Here is a 15,562-nt window from a genome sequence, read left to right on the forward strand (position 1 = left end):
ATTTGCAATTTATGCTCAGCTGTGCCTCGCAAGTGCTATACCAACTGATGTGTTTTGTTAACAAAAGTTTGACTTTTGAAATATAATATTGTCTGAGGAGAACAATATTGGCAGGCCTATAGCCAATATGCTGTGACAAATAGGCCTATTGCACAAACGTAATTACAACAGACTGGTTTTTATTAGGTTCATGGTAAAAATAAAATCTGGTTCAACAAAAACAATCTTAGCGGTAGATACCGGCTTACTTTTTGACTGTGAAAGTAATCTTGACTCAGAAAAGGTTGGTGACCACTGGTGTAGCTCAATAAAGTTACTTTAAGGTGATCAAACACTCAAATCAGCACTCACCCAAGAACACTTTCTCTTTGCCAACTGAATAGGAGCCACACACCACCAGAGTGCGAGGGTTGAGGGTCACACACATGAAGGCTGTGTTGGCCGCAAGGTTTATGACCTCCTGCTGCGTGGGGAAGGTGTATTCAGGACTGCAGTAGCTAGAGAGTGAAAGAGAGGAAAAAGGGTTTGAGGTGTTTAACAGCAGTGGTTAAATTGAGTCGTAACCCTAGCTTCATGTCAACACCCCGGCTCAACCCTAACCATAGCCATAACCCTAACAGTGGCTTTATGTCAACAGCCTGGCTCAACCCTAACCATAGCTCTAACTCTAACCCTATCTTCATGACCACACCCCGACTCAACCCTAACCATAGCTCTAACCCTAACAGTGGCTTCATGTCAACACCCCGGCTCAACCCTAACCATAGCCATAACCCTAACAGTGGCTTTATGTCAACAGCCCGGCTCAACCCTAACCATAGCCATAACCCTAACAGTGGCTTTATGTCAACAGCCTGGCTCAACCCTAACCATAGCCATAACCCTAACAGTGGTTTTATGTCAACAGCCCGGCTCAACCCTAACCATAGCTCTAACCCTAGTTTCATGACCACACCCCGACTCAAGCCTGACCCTAGCCATAACCCTAACAGTGGCTTTATGTCAACAGCCTGGCTCAACCCTAACCGTAGCCATTACCCTAACAGTGGCTTTATGTCAACAGCCTGGCTCAACCCTAACCATAGCTCTAACCCTAACAGTGGCTTTATGTCAACAGCCTGGCTCAACCCTAACCATAGCTCTAACCCTAACAGTGGCTTTATGTCAACAGCCTGGCTCAACCCTAACCATAGCTCTAACCCTAACAGTGGCTTTATGTCAACAGCCTGGCTCAACCCTAACCATAGCCATAACCCTAACAGTGGCTTTATGTCAACAGCCTGGCTCAACCCTAACCATAGCCATAACCCTAACAGTGGTTTTATGTCAACAGCCCGGCTCAACCCTAACCATAGCTCTAACCCTAGTTTCATGACCACACCCCGACTCAAGCCTGACCCTAGCCATAACCCTAACAGTGGCTTTATGTCAACACCCTGGCTCAACCCTAACCATAGCTCTAACCCTAACAGTGGCTTTATGTCAACACCCTGGCTCAACCCTAACCATAGCTCTAACTCTAACCCTAGTTTCATGACCACACCATGGCTCTACCCTTAGCCTAACCCTAGCTTAAAAAACGAACGTGGTGTCCAGGTAGAGTGTCTGGACTCGGCAGCTCAGCAGCTCGTGGTAGGCCTCCATAGAAGGGTCAGCTCTAAAATCTCCCGTGTGAAGCACAGTCTGGCCATCAGGAAGGAACAGCAGCAGCATGGCAGCTCCTGGACAGCTGTGGGCAGAGAGGAAGTAACATATTACGACTCAAGACCATTTCTGAATATCAAATAGAATTCAACCCCCTAAGAAGACCAGTAGATGTGCAAGGAATGGGTAGGTTCTGTATGGTAATTGTTTAAAAAAAACAATTCTTATTTTCAATGATGGCATAGGAACAGTGGGTTAACTGCCTGTTCAGGGGCAGAACGACAGATTTGTACCTTGTCAGCTCGGGGGTTTGAACTTGCAACCTTCCGGTTACTAGTCTAACGCTCTAACTACTAGGCTACCCTGCCGCCCCGTGCGGTTTCACCGCACACTGAGTGGAATTCACATCATATGACATTTTTCATACTAATATAGGGAAGAAGAGGCAAGATGGGTCAGCAATTCACACACTATTTAAAGCCATTTGATTTCTTCATACTCACTGGCTGGCGTCAAGCAGTGTGACCTTGAACCCATCCACAGTGACCTGGGTGTTCATGGGCAGGATGTGGACGTACTGCTCAGCCACCCTCAGCTTACTCTTCACCAGGTTACCTGTGATCTGGGGAGATGCACAGCTGTGAGCTGTCAATAAATGGGCTGCAGTGCCGGACCACATATACGGTGCCTTCACACCCCTGGACTTTTCCCACTTTTTGTTGTGTTACAGTCGGAATTTTAAATAAATTAAATTGGGATTGTTTTGTCACCAGCCTACACACAATACCTCATATTGTCAAAGTGGAATTATGTTTTTCAAAATTTTACAAATTAATCACAAATGAAAGCTGAAATGACTCGAGTCAATAATAATACTTTTTTTTAAATAAAATGAAAAAATGGTGCCGACTGGTTTGCTTAATATAAGGAATTTGATATGATTTATAATTTTACTTTTGATACTTAAGTATATTTTAGCAATTACATTTACATTTTATACTTAAGAATATTTAAAACCCAAATACTTTTAGACTTTTACTCAAGTAGTATTGTTCTGGGTGACTTTTACTTGAGTCACTTTCTATTAAGGTATCTATACTTTTACTGAAGTTTGACATTTGGGTGCTTTTTCCACCACTGCCCAGACCCAAATCCAGTTTTACTTAATGAGGAGGTCAAAAACCAGGGCGAAATCAGTGAGTTCAGCTGCCCTTTAAAGGGGCAATCTGCAGTTCCTACATCCAAGACCCAAATCCAGTTTTACTTAATGAGGAGGTCAAAAACCAGGGCGAAATCAGTGAGTTCAGCTGCCCTTTAAAGGGGCAATCTGCAGTTCCTACATCCAAGACCCAAATCCAGTTTTACTTAATGAGGAGGTCAAAAACCAGGGCGAAATCAGTGAGTTCAGCTGCCCTTTAAAGGGGCAATCTGCAGTTCCTACATTCAAGACCCAAATCCAGTTTTACTTAATGAGGAGGTCAAAAACCAGGGCGAAATCAGTGAGTTCAGCTGCCCTTTAAAGGGGCAATCTGCAGTTCCTACATCCAAGACCCAAATCCAGTTTTACTTAATGAGGAGGTCAAAAACCAGGGCGAAATCAGTGAGTTCAGCTGCCCTTTAAAGGGGCAATCTGCAGTTCCTACATCCAAGACCCAAATCCAGTTTTACTTAATGAGGAGGTCAAAAACCAGGGCGAAATCAGTGAGTTCAGCTGCCCTTTAAAGGGGCAATCTGCAGTTCCTACATCCAAGACCCAAATCCAGTTTTACTTAATGAGGAGGTCAAAAACCAGGGCGAAATCAGTGAGTTCAGCTGCCCTTTAAAGGGGCAATCTGCAGTTCCTACATCCAAGACCCAAATCCAGTTTTACTTAATGAGGAGGTCAAAAACCAGGGCGAAATCAGTGAGTTCAGCTGCCCTTTAAAGGGGCAATCTGCAGTTCCTACATTCAAGACCCAAATCCAGTTTTACTTAATGAGGAGGTCAAAAACCAGGGCGAAATCAGTGAGTTCAGCTGCCCTTTAAAGGGGCAATCTGCAGTTCCTACATCCAAGACCCAAATCCAGTTTTACTTAATGAGGAGGTCAAAAACCAGGGCGAAATCAGTGAGTTCAGCTGCCCTTTAAAGGGGCAATCTGCAGTTCCTACATCCAAGACCCAAATCCAGTTTTACTTAATGAGGTCGTCAAAAACCAGGGCGAAATCAGTGAGTTCAGCTGCCCTTTAAAGGGGCAATCTGCAGTTCCTACATCCAAGACCCAAATCCAGTTTTACTTAATGAGGAGGTCAAAAACCAGGGCGAAATCAGTGAGTTCAGCTGCCCTTTAAAGGGGCAATCTGCAGTTCCTACATCCAAGACCCAAATCCAGTTTTACTTAATGAGGAGGTCAAAAACCAGGGCGAAATCAGTGAGTTCAGCTGCCCTTTAAAGGGGCAATCTGCAGTTCCTACATCCAAGACCCAAATCCAGTTTTACTTAATGAGGAGGTCAAAAACCAGGGCGAAATCAGTGAGTTCAGCTGCCCTTTAAAGGGGCAATCTGCAGTTCCTACATTCATTTTTGAACTTATACATTTATGATACAGTATATACTACCCATTGATTCTTGACGAATATAACTTCTAAATGTCCCATGAGCTTAGCTCAACTATTATACCCCCATCAGAACCTATAATATAAGCTTGTTTAAGTCCAATATTTGTAAACAAAGTAAATGTAAACAAATACTATATAGCCTCAAAACATAGTTAAAACTATTATGTTGGTATCATGGATGGTCAGTCATTGCATCCATAGCTCTGTCTATGAATTTGAGAGTGGCTAAGACCGAAGACTTATCTCTTCAGTCAGTCTTATAATTGAGTCTGGCCCAGGGATGGGAAGGTGAACGGCAAGGTACTGGAGTGACAAGCCACCCTTGCCGTCTCTGCTTGGCCCCAACTCTCTATTGGGATACCTGACGCAATCAAAATTAATTTATTGACCGCATGCATTGCTCCACATGTTGCATCTGTTTTAGTTGGGAAGTGCCCTTACTCTGTTACAGTAGATATGGAATGTAGAGCTCTTCTTCAGTCCTCCATAGTGGTCTGAGTGGAAGTGTGTGAGGAAGTAAGTGGTGATGCCCTCAACCAGCCCATACTGAAAAGCATCCACAGCAAACTTAGTGCCTGCGCAAAAAGAGAGAAAAAAATAAAGCTGTGTTTGAATACCCATACTAACAATGTATACTACATACATAAAGTATATACTACATACTATTAGTTCATTTTAGTATACTATAAACAAACGGTATTGTTTCAAGTTGAGCGTATTAGCGCTTCGCCTGTCTACCGGAAGTTGATGCTGTTGCTATCCAACCTCTTGATAGCTTGTTAACAAATGACTAACTAGTCTTTTTACGATTCCGGGTGTGTTCGTAAATTCATTCAATCTGGAGTGCCAGAGTACGCTCTGGGCGTTCCTAAATCCAGAGTGTTGTCAAATGGTCCATTTGTAAATTCAGAGCGTTCAGAGCGCAAAATGGACGCTCTGGCCGTGGTGTAGGGTTGATCTGAGCATTCAACAGCAGTCAAGACCCAAGTTAACTGGCTAACGTTGGCTAGCTACTTCCAGAAAAAAAAATGAGAGAACACCTCACTCTGACCATTTTACTCACCCTAGTAGAGCTGGTTAGGCTGTTTTCATGTTATCCACAGCGTTGGTGACTAACTGTGCTGCTGGCAACAATTTAATTACGCTTTTTTTGCCGAAGTTTACTGACACCAGCCATATTCAACGGGTGTTAAGCGTTCAGTAAATTCATCAGTTATTCTGCGCTTAGGCAAACTCAGACGAGTGTGCTCTGAAATCGGAGTAGATAGCCATAATTAACAATGTCCATTGAATGCACAACAACTATACCACTTAGCTAAGAATGATCAAGTCAATAAACGTTGAGTAGTTATAGTTAGTTAATATACTGCCTGGCAAGTTTGTTGTATTAGTAGCCAACTAACGTTACATACTGCTCTAATGTAACAAATTGTCAGCCAACATAACTCATTTCAAAAGGCATTACTTTATTACATTGCTCAACATTTTCTTAACTTTAGTCATAATTAGATAAAGCAATGAATTTGTATCTGCTCTCGTTGGACTTTGTCTGCATATTTTCCGTCATTTTCTTCAAATCCAAAAAGCCACGCCCATTTTTTAAAAGAATTGCATTATGGGCCCTAAAAGCTCGGAAATAGTGTCCACTGGTTGTATACTTTGTATATTGGCAAATTTAGTGCGACATTCGGGAACTTTGGCATACTAACTATATCCATATTATATACTCATTTTACATCACAAATAGTACGGTTAGTGTGAGTATTCCAAAACAGCTTAAGACAATAAGGCCATGAGAAGGACGCTAGTCACTTCCAGACATACTTGAGAAAAACATGTTGCAAAATTAAATTACTTTTAAATGTGTAGATTTCCACCAGGTGCTCTTGATTTAGCTCTCCTAGAGCTGACTGGAATGTGCACTTTTTTAAACATGTATTTTGTCTTAAACGCTAAAGCCAGGTAGGCCTAAGCCTTTTGCACTGTAGCATAGGGTTAGCCGGAATATCTTGATATTGCTAGCAGTATTCTAAGCCATCTACAGTCGGAGACTAAGGTATAATACAATATGTTTCATGGAAAGGTGCTAGGGGTGGCTATCTTCAAAAAGTCCCCCATAAGTACATTTAATAATACTTTCCTGTGGATAGCCTACGCCAGTCTCCGACTGCACTGTTAGCAGTATGTTAAGTGATTTCAGGAGGTTGTTCCTGCTACCAATTAGTAGAGGTCGACCCTACTAATAGTTAATAATAGATCATTTTGCACGCCCAATTTTTCAGTTTTTGATTTGTTAAAAAAGTTTGAAATATCCAATAAATGTCGTTCCACTTCATGATTGTGTCCCACTTGTTGTTGATTCTTCACAAAAAAATACAGTTTTATATCTTTATGTTTGAAGCCTGAAATGTGGCAAAAGGTCGCAAAGTTCAAGGGGGCTTAATACTTTCGCATGGCACTGTAGTTACTATTGCCTGCTAACATAATTTTTTTTTTAACTAGGGAAATTGTGTCACTTCTCTTGCGTTCTGTGCAACAGAGTCAGGGTATATGCTGTAGTTTGGGCCGCCAGGCTCGTTGCGAACTGTGTGAAGACTATTTCTTCCTAACAAAGACTGCCAACTTCACTAAACTGGGGATGATTTCACAAAATCGCATTTGCGAAAAAAGAACAATCGTTGGAAGAATGTATCTAACCATAAACATCAATGACTTTCTTAAAATCAATACACAGAAGTATATATTTTTTAAACCTGCATATTTAGTTAAAAGAAATTCATGTTAGCAGGCAATATTAACTAGGGAAATTGTGTCACTTCTCTTGCGTTCATTACACGCAGAGTCAGGCTATATGCAACAGTTTGGGCCACCTGGCTAGTTGCGAACTAATTTGCCAGAATTTTACGTAATTATGACATAACATTGAAGCTTGTGCAAAGTAACAGCAATATTTAGACTTATGGATACCACCCGTTAGATAAAATACGGGACGGTTACGTATTTCACTTAAAGAATAAGCGTTGTGTTTTCGAAATGATAGTTTCCGGGTTTTGACCATATTAATGACCTAAGGCTCGTATTTCTGTGTGTTATTATATTATAATTAAGTCTATGTTTTGATATTTGATAGAGCAGTCTGACTGAGCGGTGGTAGGCAGCAGCAGGCTTCATTCAAACAGCACTTTCCTGCATTTGCCAGCAGCTCTTCGCAATGCTTCAAGCCTATCAACTCCTGAGATTAGGCTGGCAATAATAAAGTTCCTATTAGAACATCAAATAGTCAAAGGAATATGAAATACAAATGGTATTGAGAGAAATAGTCCTATAATAACTACAACCTAAAACTTCTTACCTGGGAATATTGAAGACATGTTAAAAGGAACCACCAGCTTTCATATGTTCTCATGTTCTGAGCAAGGAACTTAAACGTTATCTTTCTTACATGGCACATATTGCACTTTTTCTTTCTTCTCCAACACTTTGTTTTTGCATTATTTAAACTAAATTGAACATGTTTCATTATTTATTTGAGACCAAATAGATTTTATTGATGTATTATATTAAGTTAAAAGTGTTCATTGTTCATTCAGTCTTGTTGTAATTGTCATTATTACAAATATGTATATAATGAAAAAAAAAATAATAATAATAATAATATATATATATTTTTTTTTTAAATCGGCCGATTAATTCGTATCGGCTTTTTTTGGTCGACCTCTACCAATTAGCCATCCACAGGGCACACTGCATGCTACTTACACTAGTCACTGACCAACTCACCTGGAATCTTTTTATAAAACGGGCATCGCTTGGACTCCCTTTGCTCTCCATTGGTTCTCCCCCTGTTCCACCTCTTCCTACCTCCCTCACTTGGAGTCTGTGTACTCCCACCGTCTGATCGCACTCCAACTTTAGGGGTCACCGTGGCATTTGCACTTCTGCCTTTCCTCTGACGTCCTCCATGGTCCTCTTTTCCTCCCTTGCGCTCTTCAAGTACAGGTCCCTTATGGAGACTCACCCCAGGTAAAACGTTCCCAGCCTCTTGCTCCTTCCCTTTGTCCTTCAGGGGCTTGAGCCCAAAAAACACCCCAATGTCTGTCTGTTTGAGCCCAGAGGCCTTGCCCTTCCTAGTTGTCATGGTTGCCTGAGAATGTTGGGTGGGGGAAGCTTGGAAAGATGGAGGCATTTGAGGTAATGACATGTTCAACTCCGTGTTTGTGTAAGTGGGGCACTGATCCAAGCTTTTGGAATGGAGGCTGCAATTGCTGCTTGGGCTGAACAGGCTCTCCCGTAAGCTTTCTAATACTATACTTTTTGGAGACTGGAGTGAAGGCCTAGCACTGAAGGCATTACAGTAATCCTCTGTATGCTCTTCTCTTGAGAAGCTAGGTAGGTGATTGCTATGCACTAATGAGCTAATCGATACCACCTGGCTGTCGCTGAATACTGGAGAACCTACAACTTCATTTGTTTCAGAATGAGCCACAAGGTTGGAAAATAACTCATTATCACTTGAGACTCCATCACTGAACAACAACATTGAGTCATTATTTTCCCCATCTTCCAACATACTGCTTGGAAATAGAGCTTTTTTTGGTTGTGTCCCATTAACTTCTATATCTTGGGGAAACTCAGACATGGGGGAATAGGAGATCTCATCATCACTAGAAGCAGAGGGCTCTGCTTTGACAAAACCACCCTCAAGGCCTTCACTCCCCCTATTGTCCTTATGGGGGTTTGATACTGTTGTTTTATTGTCTTGGAGGGTAGACTTCAAGACTTTGGTTGAGGGTGACCAGCCTTTTTTTTTTCGGATTACCTCTGGAGCAGGAGACCGGAGCAGCAGAAGGGCATTTGGCTTTGTGGGGGATGTAGCTCCACTGTGTCTGTTAATAGGAGAAGAACTCTGGCTGTCCTGTGAGCTCTCCACGCTTAAATTGGCCCCGCCATTGGTTACCAACTCCAAGCTGAGGCAGGGCGCCTCATTGGTTGCTCGGCTGTGGGCAAGCAGGGAGTGGCTGTATCTCTGGTAGTGGCTCAGAATTGTGGAGTAGCACTGGACACCATCGGGACATTCTGCACACATGACATAAAAGACAAAGACAGAGCAGGATTAGGAATTACAAGGGATATGAGATTATGGTTAAGAATGGCATTTGCATGTAATATGCTAAAATAGACATGGGACATCATGAAACTAGAAAAAAAGGAAATGCTTTTTTGGAACTTTCTGAAATTCAATACAATAATTTATTGAAGTTGGAATTGTCTGGTTATAACTTGAAATATACTTACTCCTGTTGCTATATTAGACACGATTGATTATGTTATCTGCGTAATGAATGTATATGTTATGTGTAAATGAATGGTGAAGAGGAACTTTGTGTATGGAAAGTTACTGTGAGAGAAAAGGGGAACAGAATGTATGTCCAAAGTCTGTTGAACAGAAAGTCACTTGTAAACATCATGGAGAAGTGACCGGATGAAGAATCACTGCTAACAGACCGCTTGACCACGAAGACAACAGCGCAACATTTAGCTAGTTTTGGGAAACAGATGAATAGTTCTGAGAAGTCACACCCCTCTGTAATGAGTAGTATTTTGATTTCAATAACAACTTACATAAATGTATGAATATTGAAAAATACAATCATGAATAATGTTTATATATGATTCAACATAATATACGGGCATATCAAAATTCCAGAATGGTATCTCTACTTTTAAAATGATGATTCAATTTGTAAGCATTACCAACAGAGTGAATGGTGATTTGAAGGATGTGCAATGATACTAGTAAAAGGAGGGCAATCTTTGGTTACATTGCCTACTATGCCAATTTCTCTGTAGAAAATGCACCATAACTTTGAAGGACCCTCCCCCAGAGGAAGTTGCTGCCACTATTACGACGAAATGCATGTTTAGGTTACACCTCCGAAGAATGACAAAGGCTACTTATACATATTAATGAATTCCCAGAGTTGATAAACATCAACAAATAGGTCACTGTCAGTGGAGCTAGAGTAGCTAGCTATCAAATCAAACTTTGTCACATGCGCCGAATACACCTTAGCGTCAATTGCTAATTTACAAGCCCTTAAGGACAAAGTCAAGGTATTGGAGTGGCCATCAAAGTCCTGACCTCAACCCTATAGACAATTTGTGGGCAGAACTGAAAAAGCATGTGCGAGCAAGGAGGCCAACAAACCTGACTCAGTTACACCAGCTCTATCAGGAGGAATGGGCCAAAATTCACCCAACTTGTTGTGGGAAGCTTGTCGAAGGCTACCTGAAACGCTTAACCCAAGTTAAACAATGTAAAGGCAATGCTACCAGATACTAATTGAGTGTATGTAAACTTCTGACCCACTGGGAATGTGATGAAAGAAATGAAAGCTGAAATAAATCCTTCTCTACTATTATTCTGACATTCTTCAAAAAAAGTGGTGATCCTAACTGACCTAAGACCTAAGGAATTCTTACTAAGATTAAATGTCAGGAATTTTGAAAAACTGAGTTTAAATGTAAATGTGTATGTAAACTTCTGACCTCAACTGTACATACATACATACATACCAGGTACACACAGGCACACTTATCATGTGCTGCTCCTACTGTATTATATATCCTGTTTCCTAGTCACTTTACCCCTACCTATTTGTATATACAGTATCTACCTTAATTTCCCTGTACCCCTGCACATCAACTCGGTACTGGTACCCCATGTATATAGCCAAGCTATCACTACTAATTGTGTATTTATTCCTCGAGTTGGAATTATTATCTTTTATATAAATTGTATTATGCATTGTTTGGGAAGGGCCGTAAGTAAGCATTTCACTATTAGTCAGCACCTGTTGTTTACGAAGCATGTGAATGCATCCAAAAGGTATTTATTTAGGACTTCACAACTGGTCAATTCCCACCTGGTTAAGAACGCAGCACTAAAGGAGGCCGGGTAAGGGCAAAATGTCACAAATATTCCTGTTCAATTAATTATTTCTAAACAATACTTTTACATACAAATGTCAAATAAAGCCATTTCATGTAGGCTTATCGAATTTCAGAAAAATCCAGGTGTTCCAGTTTGGGGGGGGGGGGGGGGGGGTGGCGCCCCCCCCTTGTGTTGTGCCGTGGCGGAGATCTTTGTGGGCTATACTCGGACTTGTCTCAGGATGGTAAGTTGGTGGTTGAAGATATCCTTCTAGTGGTGTGGGGGCTGTGCTTTGGCAAAGTGGGTGGGGTTATATTCTTCCTGTTTGGCCCTGTCCAGGGGTAACATCAGATGGGGCCAGTGTCTCCTGACCCCTCCTGTCTCAGCCTACAGTATTTATGCTGCAGTAGTTTATGTGTTGGGGGGCTAGGGTCAGTTTGTTTTATCTGGAGTACTTCTCCTGTCTTATCCGGTGTCCAGTGTGAATTTAAGTATGCTCTCTCTAATTCTCTCTTTCTCTCTCTCGGGGGACCTGAGCCCTAGGACATGCCTCAGGACTACCTGGCATGATGACTCCTTGCTGTCACCAGTCCACCTGGCCGTGCCGCTGCTCCAGTTTCAACTGTTCTGCCTGCAGCTATGGAATCCTGGCCTGTTCACCGGACATGCTACCTGTCCCAGACCTATTATTTGACCATGCTGGTCATTTATGAACATTTGAACATCTTGGCCATGTTCTGTTATAATCTCCACCCGGCACAGCCAGAAGAGGACTGGCCACCCCTCATAGCCTGGTTCCTCTCTAGGTTTCTTCCTAGGTTTTGGCCTTTCTAGGGAGTTTTTCCTAGCCACCGTGCTTCTACACCTGCATTGCTTGCTGTTTGGGGTTTTAGGCTGGGTTTCTGTACAGCACTTTGAGATATCAGCTGATGTACGAAGGGCTATATAAATACATTTGATTTGATTGAGGAACGTCTCACGTCGCAACCTGAAACAACAATACTGTACCTTTGCGGTCTTCCCCAGGATTGGCAAGACATTCTGCGACATGCCATCTTTGCGATTGCACCACCAATATAGAGAATGGCATCTGACAGATCGGACAGTAACTTCCTCCAGGGGAAGATGCCCGTTGCACGTTCCCTCCAGCAGTACGTTTACTATCATTATCTTGTGTTGACTGTGGAAAGGCGATATTTTGAGTTGAAAGTGTCCTACGCGCCACCTCTTTATTTTGAATAGACTCATTTGCCTTCACACCGAGGGTTTTATTTGGAGCTACTTTGGTGAGCTTCACATGTCTGACTGTGTTCTTCACTTGGACAGACGTTTCTCCTTCGGTTAAACATTGTGAGGCTTGTCTGTACTTAGCCATGGATCCATTAAAAGTTTCAGGTGTCTCTTTGTTCTTTCTTTTCTTCTTCTTGAGAGGCTTATATTCCCATATGTCATCTTCCAAATCGTTCTTTGACATTTGAAGCAGCAGAGAGAAGGACACACAATGTTTTAAAACACCTCGTTGTTGCTACAATGTAGCCTGTTTAACCGCGCTTTTCTGTAACATCCTGCAAAAAGTCAGATGACAACATTCCATACCGTTTTGGAAAAGTTGCAATCACCAAATCAAAACCGAAAACAGCTAATTGTGTTAGAATTTTTTTCTAAATAATAACCTGTCAACAAGAAACTCTAGCAACCAGACTTAAAGCCATTGCAATGCTAAAATTAGCTATTTCGTAAAAATGTATGAAACGTATCCGATTACGGGCGATTCTGATCTATATTATACCCTGCATCATGAATAACTACTACATATTATTTGCACATCAGTCAGTCACAATTTACCCATGATACATCACGGTGATGCTCTCGTCCTGGTTTTCCACTAGTTACCCCAGCCACAAAGTCAAACATGGCAAAACATTTATGAAAACAAAAAAAACATTTTTGTTCTTAACTTGTGCTTACGGTTATGCATAACGTTAACCACACTGCTAAGGTTAGGTTTAAAATATATATATTTATATATATTTGTAGAAGATACATTACAGAAAATGGGCGGGGTTTATGACTTTGTGGCTGTGGTAACTATTGACGACACCCTCGAACACGGACTCGTCTGTATTGTTGTTAGGAAATACAACAGCAGTTTCCAAACAATTAGCAGTTATTTTTTTAATATAATGTACTTTTAAAATAAACATGTATCCAAAAGATCCTATGTTAATAAGAGCACCATTTTTTGAAAGAATTGAATTCCATATACTAAATATTGCTAATTGTGTCACCGTTGAAAAATGCTGGTGCAGAATGTAGCATTGACTTTACTCAATGAAATTGTGGTTGGAAAGATGGCGTCCAAGTGCAACCTTTCTGCTTTATTTCCAATCCAGAGTCAGTTGGACGACGCCCTGGACAACGCTACGAACCAACAAGAGAAAGAAAACCTTGTCTACCAGTACTTGAAAAAACTAGACGACAAAGATGACTTGAGGATTCCCGATTTTGACGAAGGTTAGGAAAATGTACATTAATGACAGCAAGCTGGGTGTTATTTCAAATTAGAATTGTCGAGCGTCGGCTGGCGCAGCCTGAAGATTGTGTGTGTGTGGAGATCACAAGTAAAAAGTTTAGACACACCTACTCATTCAAGGGGTTTTCTTTAATTTGACTATTTTCAACATTGTAGATTAATTGTGAATACGTCACAACTATGAAATAACACATTGCATCATGTAGTAACCAAAAAAGTGTTAAACAAATCAAAGCTTTACACACTCTTGGCATTCTCTCAACCAGCTTCATGAGGTAGTCACCTGGAATGCATTTCAATTAACAGATGTGCCTTGTTATAAGATCATTTGTGGAATTTCTTTCCTTGATGTGTTTGAGCCAATCAGTTGTTGTGACAAGGTAGGGGTGGTACACAGAAGATGGACCTGTTTGGTAAAAGACCCAGTCCATATTATGGCAAGAACAGCTTAAATAAGCAAAGAGAATTGATAGTCCATTACTTTAAGACATGAAGGTCAGTCAATGTGGGAAATTTCAAGAACTTTGAATGTTTCTTCAAGTGCAGTTGCGAAAACTATGAAGTGCTATGATGAAACTGGCTTTCTTGAGGACAACTACAGGAAAGGAAGACCCAGAGGTACCTCTGTTGCAGAGGACAAGTTCAGTAGAGATACCAGCCTCAGAAATTGCAGCCCAAATAAATGCTTCAAGTAACAGACACATCTCAACATCAACTGTTCAGATGAGACTGTGTGAATCAGGCCTTTGTGGTCAAATTGCTGCAAATACACCACTACTAAAGGACACCAATAAGACGAAGAGACTTGCTTGGGCCACGAAGCACAAGCAATGTATTTTGGTCTGATGTGTCCAAATTTGGGATTTTTGGTTCCAACAGCTGTCTTTGCGAGACGCAGAATAGGTGAACGAATGATCTCCGTGTGTGGTTCCCTCCGTGAAGCATGGAGGTGTGATGGTGTGGGGGTGCTTTTCTGGTGACACTGTCAGTGATTTATTTAGAATTCAAGGCACACTTAACCAGCATGATTACCACAGCGTTCTGCAGCGATACACCATCCCATCAGGTTTGGGCTTAGTGGGACTATCATTTGTTTTTGTTGTGTCCAACTTTTGACTAGTACTGTATGTCCAGTTGAAGTCGGACGTTTACGTACACCTTAGCTAACAACATTTAAACTCAGTTTTTCACAATTCCTGACATTTAATCTTAGTAAAATTCCCTGTCTTAGGTCAGTTAGGATCACCACATTATTTGAAGAATGTGAAGTGTCAGAATAATAGTAGAGGGAATGATTTCAGCTTTTATTTCTTTTATCACATTCCCAGTGGGTCAGAAGTTTACATACACTCAATTAGTATTTGGTAGCATTGCCTTTAAATTGTTTAACTTGGGTCAAACGTTTCAGGTAGCCTTCCACAAGCTTCCCACAATAAGTTAGGTGAAATTTAGCCCATTCCTCCTGACAGAGCAGGTGTAACTGAGTCCGGTTTGTAGGCCTCCTTGCGCACACATGCTTTTTCAGTTCTGCGCACACATGCTTTTTCAGTTCTGCCCACAAATGTTCTATAAGTTTGAGGTCAGGACTTTGTGATGGCCTCTCCAATACCTTGACTTTGTTGTCCTTAAGCCATTTTGCCACAACTTTGGAAGTATTCTTGGGGTCATTGTCCAGTTGGAAGACCCCTTTGTGACCAAGCTTTAATTTCCTGACTGATGTCTTGAGCTGTTGCTTCAATATATCCACAATTTTCCTCCCTCAATCTATTTCATAAAGTGCACCAGTCCTTCCTGCAGCAAAGCAGCCCCACAACATGATGCTGCCACCCCCGTGCTTCACGGTCGGGATGGTGTTC

The 15,562-nt window shown here is 41.5% G+C and overlaps 2 protein-coding genes across 4 annotated transcripts in view; one reads left to right on the top strand and one right to left on the bottom strand.

Annotated features, from left to right (window-relative positions):
- The window catches only part of dclre1a (DNA cross-link repair 1A (PSO2 homolog, S. cerevisiae)), a 35,190-nt gene extending 21,917 nt beyond the window's left edge, over nt 1–13,273 (bottom strand). For both annotated transcript variants that reach the window (XM_036955618.2, XM_036955619.2), the window contains exons 1-6: nt 12,182–13,273; nt 8,020–9,315; nt 4,681–4,814; nt 2,148–2,266; nt 1,586–1,729; nt 352–497 (exon numbers count right to left, since the gene is read on the bottom strand). In XM_036955618.2, the coding sequence (XP_036811513.2) occupies nt 352–497; nt 1,586–1,729; nt 2,148–2,266; nt 4,681–4,814; nt 8,020–9,315; nt 12,182–12,647 (2,305 nt within the window). In that variant the 5' untranslated portion in view covers nt 12,648–13,273. The remainder of the gene's footprint in view (nt 1–351; nt 498–1,585; nt 1,730–2,147; nt 2,267–4,680; nt 4,815–8,019; nt 9,316–12,181) is intronic.
- The window catches only part of nhlrc2 (NHL repeat containing 2), a 47,889-nt gene continuing 45,569 nt past the window's right edge, over nt 13,243–15,562 (top strand). Inside the window, exon 1 of one of the 2 annotated variants that reach the window (XM_021575469.3) lies at nt 13,243–13,687. In XM_021575469.3, the coding sequence (XP_021431144.3) occupies nt 13,471–13,687 (217 nt within the window). In that variant the 5' untranslated portion in view covers nt 13,243–13,470. The remainder of the gene's footprint in view (nt 13,688–15,562) is intronic. The other variant, XR_016489283.1, reaches the window with a different exon arrangement.

The sequence above is a fragment of the Oncorhynchus mykiss genome, chromosome 20 (genome assembly GCF_057628025.1).
Source record: "Oncorhynchus mykiss isolate SJ-2025 chromosome 20, ASM5762802v1, whole genome shotgun sequence".
NCBI lineage: Eukaryota > Metazoa > Chordata > Actinopteri > Salmoniformes > Salmonidae > Oncorhynchus > Oncorhynchus mykiss.